Source organism: Chiloscyllium plagiosum, chromosome 29 (assembly GCF_004010195.1).
Source record: "Chiloscyllium plagiosum isolate BGI_BamShark_2017 chromosome 29, ASM401019v2, whole genome shotgun sequence".
Lineage (NCBI taxonomy): Eukaryota > Metazoa > Chordata > Chondrichthyes > Orectolobiformes > Hemiscylliidae > Chiloscyllium > Chiloscyllium plagiosum.
Window position 1 is genome coordinate 33,809,441 of NC_057738.1, and position 12,046 is coordinate 33,821,486.

Here is a 12,046-nt window from a genome sequence, read left to right on the forward strand (position 1 = left end):
AAAACAGCCTCAAGTCCCTCAGCCTTTCCTCGTAAGACCTTTCCTCCATACCAGGCAACATCCTAGTAAATCTCCTCTGCACCTTTTCCAAAGCTTCCACATCCTTCTTATAATGCGGTGACCAGAACTGTACACAATATTCCAAGTGCGGCCGCACCAGAGTTTTGTACAGCTGTAGCATAATCTCATGGTTCCAGAACTCGATCCCTCTATTAATAAAAGCTAAAACACTATGCCTTCTTAACAACCCTGTCAACCTGGAGCTGAGGCCCGGTGCAGACTGGAGCTGAGGCCCGACATAGACTCGAGCTGAGGCCCAGTGTAGACTGGATGCTTGGTGCCAGCATGGACTGGCTTGGAAGACTGTGGTTTTAACTTTTATTTTTCTCCATTTTATAACTTATTCCTAAAATCTGCAATTCTGGACTTTTTAACTTCTCTATTTTTCTACAAAGTGTAACAGAAGAAGCTGTATTGAGGCATCTTTGTGCCCAAAGTGGTGTTCCACTTTTCACATTTGAGTACATATGACCTTCTAAATATACATTCTAAATGTAATACAGTGATAGTGAGATAGAGCATAGAAACAGGCCACCATCACACAAATATCCCTGAGAAGACCATGCTACTCTTCTACTTTACCTGCCATATGTAAAGCGACGATCTTTTGATGATCACCAAAGGTATCCCAAGGTTGAAGAGAAACTGGAACTTCATCAACAACATCTTGTGATCGTTCCAGAACCTTCACAACACAGAGATGGAATAGTGAAGGAGGAGTTTGGTATGCTTTCCTTTGTTGGTCAGAGTACAGGAGTTGGGAAGTCATGTTGCAGCTATACAGGACATTGGTTAGGCCACTGTTGGAATATTGTGTGCAATTCTGGTCTCCTTCCTATTGGAAAGATGTTGTGAAACTTGAAAGGGTTCAGAAAAAGATTTACAAGGATGTTGCCAAGGTTGGAGGATTTGAGCTATAGGGAGAGGCTGAACAGGCTGGGGCTGTTTTCCCTGGAGTGTCGGAGGCTGAGGGGTGACTTTATAGAGGGGCATGGATAGAATAAATAGACAAAGTCTTTTCACTAGAGTAGGGGGGAGTCCAGAACTAGAGGGCATAGGTTTAGGTGAGGGGTAAAAGATATAAAAGATACCTAAGGGGCAACTTTTTCATGCAGAGGGTGGTACGTGTATGGAATGAGCTGCCAGAGGATGTGGTGGAGGCTGGTACAATTGCAACATTTAAAAGGCATTTGGATGGGTATATGAATAGGAAGGGTTTGGAGGGATATGGGTCGGGTGCTGGCAGGTGGGACTAGATTGGGTTGATATGTGGTCAGCATGGACAGGTTGGACCGAAGGGTCTGTTTCCTTGCTGTATACCTCTGTGACTCTATGACCTACAGGTAAATAACCATGAACTGTCAACATATAACTCTATTAGTTAAACTCGAACCTCTTTTTGAACTCCCGTATGCAATTGCGTATATACACGCACACACATTATTGTTATGGGTGAAGGAAAAAACTGGGAGGGCACTTCAGTGCTCCCTGTCCCCAGGGTTCTCTGTGACGATCCTTTTTACATGCCAGGAATTGCTGCTCCTCAATCTCTGATCTCCATGTGCATTCAACTGCATACAGGATGCACAGATCAACTTTGTTCACAAATTAGAAGGTCTTTGAGAAAGGGTATGCTAGCACTAGAGGGGGTGCAGAGGAGGTTCACTGGGTTGATTCCGGAGTTTAGGGGGTTGGCTTATGAGGAGAGACTGAGTCACTGGGATTATATTCATTGGAATTTAGAAGAATGAGGGGTGATCTCATAGAAACATATAAAATTATGAAGGGAATAGATAAGACCTTGGCTATTCACCCCATCCTTATACAGGTTTGTAAAATCATGAGGGATAAGATCACCCCTCAGCCAATTTATCAGCCAGGTGTCAAAGCAGTTTTCTGGATGTAATCTTGCCAAGACATGGCTAATTGCTTGATTCCATGTAACAGCTTGTCTTTGTTCCTTGATAGCTTATTCTGGACAGGGTTATTGCTGTGTGTAATACTTTACCTTTTGGAGTAGCTTTTTTATTTGTCATTTCTACCATATACAACTGATACAGTAAAAAGGAGACAGCGTTCCTCCAGGACCAAGGTGCTACATGGACAGCACAAAATAAACACTTGTACATGGCATAAAGTGCATAAGAAATGCACAACATGCAAGTTACAGTGTAAGAGAAAATAGATAAATAATAGACATTTTTCTAAAAGCAATTCAAAGTTGGGCAAAGAATTTCAGATGGGAAAGAGTCCGATCATATTGTGTTAAGGAGCCCGACAGCTTGGGGGAAGAAACTGTTGCACAGTCTGGCCGTGAGAGACCGAATGCTCTGGTATCTTCTGCCAAATGACAGGAATGAGTAGAGTTTGAGTGAGGAGTGTGTGGTGTCTTCCACAATGCTCTTAGCCTTTCAGATGCAGCATGAGGTGTAAATGTCTGTAATAGAGAGGAGAGACCCTCTATTTTTGTTGATTCATTCAATCCGTGAACAGTTATTCCAGTTCTGAAGTTTATAATATCATATTCTAAAGTGTAGTGTCCTGAATTGGATATAATACTGTGGCTTGTGTCTAACCAGTGCCCTTGTGTAACTTGAATATAAGCTCATTGCTTTTGTCCTCTGCCTCTATTCAAACAGCCCAGAATCCAGATTTTACTATTGTTGTTTTGCAACTATATCAAACTATACCTGCAGTCAGATGGATGTACACAATCTGCAAGAATTTCTGGAAGAGCCCTTTGTTACAGCTTTACAAGGATAGCAAAGTCATGTATTGCAATGCATTATTCTTTCATTGTTAAGAACTGTGTAAAAAAAGTACAAAGATCAATTAAAAGGTACAGGCATTTTAGCTTTGGATTTTCTGTTCTAGCAAAGTTTCTTTATATTTTCCAATAAAAACATTGAGTGCAATACATGGAAGTAAATTTGCAAATATGCATTCCATGCACCATATCTGTTAAATAATTGTGACTTCATACAAAACCTTTCAGTATCTAAGTGAATGGAAAAATTGAGGACTTTCACAAGAACTGTCAATGAGCAACTTAGAGTTGGTGAGTCATTGACCAGTTGAAGAATATTTGAATGATGCAATTTTTGGGATTATACAATATTGGTTACTCACTATGGATTTGTAATTAAACAAAGCAAAGAATATCAACTCCTAAAAATATACAGGAAATAGCTTTGCAATCTAAGTTACTCTCTTAAGGAGATGCAAAAACTTAATTCAAGCAGTATTTGAACGTGGTTTGATCTAACCAAGTGTATAAGCACAAAGTTTAGGTCACTTGATTTACTGTATATGCATTCTAATACTGCTAAATTACAAATAAATGCAGTATTTACAATGAAGGAAGGTCATTTATTTAAAACGTATCAGGGTGTTTTGGCACAGAACCACCTCATCAATAGTATGAACTGCAGGTTATAAATTAATTGGGCCATTTCAGAGTTAGGACACTATCAATGTAAATATTTGTAGAGATTATTCTAGTGCAAAACATTAGCCAGGAGCGTACACTTCAACTTTATTTTGTAGGTGAGTTTATCTTCAGTTTATTTTTGGTTATACAGAAAATCAGCTTTAATTTTTAACCATTAGCACATCATCTTGTCACTGTTCGTTACTGAAAAAAACACAAAGCATTAGAATTTTATGACACTGTATACAGTTAATAGACTGTTGACCTGTACTATTTCCTTAACATCATAAAATATTGCGGATTACTGTATAACTAAATTAGCTGTGCAATTAAATGAACATATTACAGTGATGCCACACCATTGTCATGAAAATCTTTTAATCTGTCACATATGCAGGAGAAAGAAGCTTTAGTTCTTTGATGGTTGAGATACCATGAATTCCAGATAGTTGAGTAGATGGTGATAGATAAAATTATTTTTCGAAAATACATGTTAGCTTTGAATGCCAGTTTCACTGATTTTCAATGATGAGCTTTTGTGTGGAATACAAATGGCCAATGAGTACCTGAAAAATAAAACAGAAGCACCATGTGATACATTCTTGTAGACAAACATGGCTTTTAATAATCAGCAAACCTGTAGTTAGTACCATATGGTTCCCAGCCTAACATCAAGTCACCTACCTGCTCTTTCAATATTGATTTATTGCCTGAAGAAAAGCAGCATGAGAAGAGAGTGAAATTTCGTTCTTTCAAATACAACGCTATTATAGTATCAATGTCTACACAGACTTTCATCTTGCCATCAGGATTTTTTAAAGAATTCTTTTAACATTGATATGTCTTTGCCAAAATAAGTGGAGCCAACTCAAGATCACCAAATGTGCCCGACTCAAATTTATTTTGTCAATGTATAGTCTTCTTCTTTAAAGAGCTCCTAAGTGGAGACTGCCAACTCTAATTGTGCATTAAATAATTTGCTGGAGAGAGTTGAATTCTGGCCATTGCATTTGCCAATTCAGCAGCTTTTGACCATATTATCAGTGAAGTTTCAGATGGCAGGAGTTAGTAGTTAGCCTCAACAGTGAGTGCATGATCTAAAAGACCCAGGAACAAGCATGGAAGATGATACAACTTAATTCAAGTATAAATGTGAGAGCAATAATATGCATACCATGCAAAATTGCTGGCACCTGACTCCAAATTTATTACTCTTATTTCCTAAGTACATACATAAAAACATATAGCATTTCAGTTGCTGGCCATATACGCTACACCTCCAATTATAATTGAAAACCTTGTTGCATTTATTATTTTCAAAGAACAAAGAAAATTTACAGCCCAGGAATGGGCTATTTGGCCCTCCAAGCCTGTGCCAATCCAAATCCACTGTCTAAACCTATTGCCCAATTCCTAATGATCTGTATCCCTCTGCTCTCCACCTACTCATACATCTACCCAGACGTACCTTAAATGAATCTACCGTGCCTGCCTCTACAATCTTTGCTGGCAAAGCGTTCCAGGTACCTACCACCCTCTGTGTAAAGTACCTTCCATGTATATCCCCCTCAAACTTTTCTCCTTTCGCCTTGAACGCGTGACCTCTCGTTGTTGAATCCCTCACCCTGGGAAAAAGCTTATCTCTATCCGCCCTGTCTATACCCTTCATGATTTTGTAGCTCTCAAACAGGTTTCCCTCTCAATCTCCTTTTTTCTAATGAAAACAATCCTAACCTCCTCAATTTCTCTTCATAGCTAGCACCTTCCATACCAGGCAACATCCTCGTAAACCTTCTCTGCACCCTCTCCAAAGCGTCCACATCCTTTTGGTAATGTGGCGACCAGAATTGTACACAGCATTCTAAATGCAGCTGAACCAAAATTTTGTACAATTTCAACACGACCTGCCAGTTCTTATACTCAATACCCCGCCTGATGAAGACAAACATGCCATATGCCTTCTTTACCACTCTATCTACCTGTGCAGGCACCTTCAGGATACAATGGACCTGAACTCCAAGGTCTCTCTGCTCATCAACTTTTCCCAAGGCTCTTCTGTTTCCAGTATAGTTCACTCTAGAATTAGACCTCCCAAAATGCATCACCTCACATTTGTCCGGATTGAACTCCATCTGCCACTTCTCTGCCTAACTCTCCAGCCTATCTATATTCTCCTGTATTCTTTGACAGTCCCCTATGCTTTCTGCTACTCCACCAATCTTAACTTTGATCGACACATAAAAGCTTGTTAAGTTTTAGACATGGTTAAGTGGTAATTCTTGCCCTAGGTTCACAAATTTGTGAACTCAAGCCTCAGAGACACATTCTAGGCTGAAGTTCAATGCAGTAGTGACTGAAGGAATGATGCACAAAGATGCTAGCTTTTGTATGACAAGTTAACGCATTGCATTAATGGGTTTTGTAGGGGTAAATACCATGTCTCATGGCACTACTCAACAGGAGCATGCAAGTGCTTCTAATATTTCTTTCCATTTGGTTCTTTGACAAAGATGTGTTTAACCTCTCAGCCACCAATTTCAATGAGAGCAGTTTCAATTCAGTACTTTCTCTTATTCAACTCTTACCCCCTGCCAAAGAAAGGTATTCCAATAATACTAAATGGACTGGAATTATCAACTTCCAGTTCACCCTCTTCAAGTTGCAGTGATCAATTAATTCAAATTAGGCAACTGTTATAATGCATCGTACAAAAACATTCCGTACAAATTGTGTGACTTTCAAATCAAATTCATCTCTAATCATCTCTCTATTTTCCAGTCTTCTGCCCCAATCAAAGTTATATACTGGTGAAATGTGCAAGGGACAGTTAACACAAGACCACAAGGGAACACAAATGGTCAACATGAAAAATTGAGAAAACAAAAGAAAAGCAGGACCAAGCCATCAGCTAAATACCTTCACACAGTACCATATATCACAATTACATTGTATAAGATATTAAACAGGAGCTGAATGGTACCAAATGAGAAAGATTGCAAATTCATGAACAGCAAAATGACTCAATTTGAGCAGCACTGACATTGATAGAGACTGTCTAGTTGGCCACTCACTTGTTGGAACGTATGAAAATCAACTCCAAAATCAACAGTCATGTAATAGATGTAATAGTCATAGACTGATACAGTATTGAAACAGGCCCTTTGGCCCACTATTTCTAAACAACAGCAAACAACACTAATCTCATTTACCTGTACTAGGTCCATAGCCTACTGTGCCCTGCCATTTTAAGTGCTCATCCAGATGCTTAAATACTGCAAGAACACCACCTCCACCACCCTCTCAGACATCATTATCCTTATTTCTATCACCCTCTGGGGTGAAAGAAGCTTTTCTTAGATCACCTCTAAACCAATTATTCCTCAACTTCAATTTGCAATCTTGGGTCTTAAGACACATCTGAAGCATACAACTAATGGTGAAGCTTCTTCACTTGGCTATACCTACCCCATTCAAGTTACAATTGTGGTGATGTGGTTTTATTAATCAAATCACACCTTGGCCCCCCTCTCCAATGTTCCCTCTATCTTTTTCTATCCAACTAGTGAAACATGTTTGTTATATGCAACAATATCAATGTTTATGCAGATTTGCATGACCGTGGAAACAAATAAAACCTACACATACATTTCAAAAGGTTACCTATCTCTGTGAGCAAGGGCTTGGAAGAGGAGTGGCAGGAGGAAGAAGTGACTTAAAGAGCAAGATGTACTATGAATGCGAGGGCCAGGGAGGGAAGCAGTGAGCAAGAGGTGTGGTGACAGGATCATAGCACAGACAAGCGCTGACCTGGATTTGGACCGCAGCAGCAGCTGACATTAATAACTATTGGCTATTAAACCCACATGACTAATCAGTTCAGGCTTGGTTCTCATTCATTAACTTTGTCTTTGGAGGAATCCAACAATTCTCTGCTTGTAGGTTGGACTTGTAGTAAACTTCATTTAACAATCATATGCTACATGGCTGTAATAACTAAGTGTTCAGTACTCAACAGAACTGTTTCGTGGTCTCACAGAGGTGCAGTTTGGGGAACACTGCCCCTACCCAAACAACTTGGATAATTTTCAGCACTTCAGCTTACCCTTACAATTCCTGCTCAGCTTCTTCGCAGTCTCTGACAAGGCTGATCATACCGTCCTCTTCCATTGACTACCTTCCTCTGACCAGGTCTCTGGAGCCACCCTTGCTCGATACCACTCATACCTATCTAATCACAGCCAAAGCATCTCCAGCAAAGGCTTTATTTATAATCCAATGCAGTCTTACATGAACCACAGTGTGCTCCAGTTAAACACTGGGAAGTCTGCAGAATATTACCACTGATACGATTCCCCATTTTGATTACTGTCTCGGTTGAACCAGACCAATTTCACTCGTGGCAATGTATTTAACTCTAAAATGAGTTAGATTTGATTTTTTTTTGTTGTCACATGTACCTAAGTACAGTGAAATGTTTATGAGCATTACAGGCAGATCATAACAAACAAGGACATTCAACTCATACAGTGCTTAAACAGAGCAAGGCAAACAAGGTTACGACTGCACAGGTGATGCACAGAAGCAAACTCAAGACTAGATTTGAAATTAGAGAGGTCCATTCAGCAGAGTAATAACAACATGTATTCAAGCTTTTGAGTCTTCTGCCTGACCGAAGAGGTTGGAAAAGAGTATTATCAGGGTGGGAGGAGTCTTTGATGGTGATGCAGCCTTCCCGCGGCAATGGGAAGTGTAGATGGTCTGAGTTGTTGCACACCACTTTCTGTAATTTCTTACAGTCCTGGGCAGAACTATTGTTGTATCAAGCCATTATGCACCCAGATAGAATGCTTTCCATGGTACATCTGTAAAAGTTCAGCATGCCATACAATTCTGTTACAGAGGTTGTTACTTCTGCATCCATAACTTTGACTCTGCCTTACCCTGGTTGCTGTTGAAACACTCATTATTGCTTTTATCATCTTTAAAAATAATTATTACAATGTTCCCTTGGCCCAGATTCCATCACTCCACTCTTAATATATATCAGCTCATCCAGGATTCTGCATCTTAAACTACATCCTTTTGCAGACAGTGCTCTAATTACCCCATCCTAACTAACTTACATTGGCGCCCAGTTTCTAAACGCCTCAAATTTAAAACTTTCATCATCATGCTTAAATTCATTCTCGGTCTTACTCCAACATGCAAGAGCTCTCGATTTCTTTTTCATTTTTCCTTTTTTCAAATCAAATACTGTCAAATGTGCCTTCAATCATCTAGTCCTTACTGTCTGGATTCTGTCCCTTACCTCTGCAATTCTAAACTTCCGCTACTCCTTTATGACCACCCATAAAAAGTATAATCTTGACCTAGCCTTTGGAAATCTTTCCTAATTTTTGATTCTTTGATTTTTTTCCAAAAACAGCAGGGAGGTTCTTTCTAGTCATCCTAGGTTGTTCCTCTTTGAATACCATATGTATTGGAAAACAGTCACAATATTTTAAAAATATTTTGGGACATACTGCAGACACAGAAGGCTCTTTGGAAAAGTAAGTACTTCTGATACTCAAAGTTATCACACATCATCTTGACTTGGAAATAAATTGCCACTGTTTGGGGATCAATATCCAAGAACACACTTACGTAACAGCACTGTGTGTACCTACACCACAGGGATTACAAGTGTTAAGATCGCAGTTCACCATTAGCTTGGCCTTTGTAGTGCTCCCACATCCAATATAAAGGCTTTTTAAAATGGATTTAGTCAATGTTCAGTCAGTTAACTGCAACCACATGTAAAAAAAAAACTCAACACTGTTCTAATCAGAGCTGTTTCCTTTTTCCTGCCAGTGGATTGAAAATTTATCTCATCCACATCAGCACATTAAGATAACTACATGCCTGATCTACAGGTATACTGCAGCAAAATACCAGGATTATTCCAACATTATCTTTTTCCCTTATGACCTCTGCAACACTATCAATGACAAAACAAGTTGTGCAACATCTGCAGACTTTGACTGATGGTAGTTTACAGTTGTACAGTGAAAGCACTCATTGTTAAACAAACAGCCATTGCCACTGTTTATCATTTGGAATGGAGTATCAGAATGTTCAATGGAATTACTGTTGCACTTTCAAAGTTCTGGGCAGTTCTCATTGACCAGAAACTAAATTGGACAAGCCATATAAATGTTGTTTTTACAAGTGCAGGACAGAGGTGTGGGACTCTGCGAGTGATTTATCTCCTGTCTCCCCTCTACAAGGCACAAATCAGAACTGTGATGAAATATGGACGAGTATACACTCAAAAGGTTTGACACCATCCAGGCCAAAGCAGCCTGCTTGATTGGCACCCTATCCACCACCTTCAACATTCATTCCCTTCACCTCAGAAGTACAGTGGCAGCAGTGTATTACCATCTATAAGATGCACTGCAGAAATTCAACAAGACCCTTAAACACAGTATCTTCCAAACTTACAACCTCTGCCACTTAGAAGGAAAGAGTAATCAGATTCATGGCATCATCACGTAAGTTGCTCTCCAAGCCACTGTCCATCCTGACTTGGAAATGCATCTGTGAGAACCATGGAACACTCTTCCTAACAGCACTGAGTACGTTGACCTCTTAAGGATTGCAGAAGTTCAAGAAACCACTTTTCCAGGGCAATTAAGAATGGAATAAATGTTGGCCTAACCAGCACAACTCCTATGAACAAATAAAAAAGATTGTGGAAAGGATGGTCTGTAAGCATCAAGGTCACACCTGTTACTATAAAAAATGAAATGAAAGCCCAAGAATGCCATTTTGTTCAAAGGAAATAGAGTTGTCATGTTGAAAGAAATGAGAAACAAGATGCTGAAGCACATCCATGCAAGCCATCAAAGATTTTAATGTAGTCTGAGAAATACAACAGCAGTGCTCTATTGACCAAACATGAGCAATGAGACCAAGAATCATATCAGCGAGTGCAGAGCTTGTAACCACAGCAGGCTAAGCAAGCTAAAGAGCTGCTTGTGACACAGGATGTCCCAGACAGACTCAGGAAGAATATGTAGAGTCAATCACCACTGACTGCAGTTCTGACTACTGATAATTAGACCAACTGATGCCAACAGATTATAGAATGCCTGAAACACTCTTCATTCCGATATAAGGAATAAATGACAATAACTCTTAATTCATGAGTAAAACATTCAGTTGTTGCATAATGGGTTGAGAAATTCAATACCAGATATCATCTCCACACTATCCCAGCCAAACAAAATGGTTGAGTGACAGTGAAAATTGCTAACAGGAGCACAAAGAAATTGAACAAATGCAGATTTGTACAAAACATGCCTTGAGTGAAGAAATGCCACCTTTGAGGCATGAAAACGTAGTTCAATCCAAAAGCAAATGTCACACTGCTCGAAAACTGCACTTCAAAAGTGAAAAGAACTGAAGTTAGAAACAATCACGAAACGAATGACAAAATAAATGTAAAATGACAGAAATTTCACTCTGATAATACTGCCAATGATTATCAGAACTGAGCACTGGAGAGGCTGTCAGAGCACTAAAATTCAATGCTCTCTACTAAATAGCAACTTGGAACCTGGATAGAGCAGTTGCCACCTAAATTATATGTGGTGAACAACCAGATACATCAACATATACAAACAATTACAGCTAAAGAAGGTGTTCCTTCAGTGCAGCAATGGTTCGAGGAGGAGTGATCCCATCACCTGCACAGAGAACAGAACAACTAATGACCTACCGTTACCCAACTGAAATGGATCAGCAACAATATTTATCAAGGCAACAACATTCACTAACATGCCCTGGAGAAGAAACACCACCTCAGGAATGAAGAAATCTTCGAGGAACAGCAAATAACAATGCACATGTGTACCACTGAGAGACCTGCATGATTTAGAGTATGTATGCAATGCATTTGCCGAAACCAATGCAAATTAGAAAAGAAAACTAGAAAAAACACACTATTTTGTTATGTAATAAACATTTTCTTGATGACCATGTATATTTAACTAATAACTGCAAACTATAGTGCATGCAATTTTTAAAAAATAAACTGGAGAAATACAATTGTATTTCATGTAGTGGCTGGCCTGCTATAGTCTGTAATGGTTCTCAAACACCTATCACTCCCAACAGCTTTATTCAAAAGTTGCTTTGTGTCTTAATTTTAACACTTAGGGCTCAGTGGTTAGCACTGCTGCCTCACAGCACTAGGGACCCGGGTTCAATTCCAGCCTCGGGCGACTGTTTGTGTGAAGTTTGCACATTCTTCCAGTGGGTTTCCTCCGGTGCTCTGGTTTCCTCCCACAACCCAAAGATGTGCAGGTCAGGTGAACTGGCCTTTTAAATTGGCCCATAGTGTTAGGTGCATTAGTCAGGAGTAAATTTAGGGTAGAGGAATGGGTCTGGGTGGGTTACTCTTCAGAGGGTCAGAGTGGACCTGTTGGGCCAAATAACCTGTTTCTATACAGTAGGGAATCTAATCTAATCTACTTCTTTGTACCTGAACCAGAATATCAGATAGACAAAATT

The 12,046-nt window shown here is 39.6% G+C and overlaps 1 protein-coding gene across 1 annotated transcript in view; it reads right to left on the reverse strand.

Moving 5' to 3' along the window:
- Window positions 1–3,594: 3,594 nt before the first annotated feature.
- The window catches only part of LOC122564509 (LYR motif-containing protein 4-like), a 156,749-nt gene continuing 148,297 nt past the window's right edge, over window positions 3,595–12,046 (reverse strand). Inside the window, exon 3 of the mRNA XM_043719501.1 lies at window positions 3,595–4,056. Within this exon, the coding sequence (XP_043575436.1) occupies window positions 4,003–4,056 (54 nt within the window). The 3' untranslated portion in view covers window positions 3,595–4,002. The remainder of the gene's footprint in view (window positions 4,057–12,046) is intronic.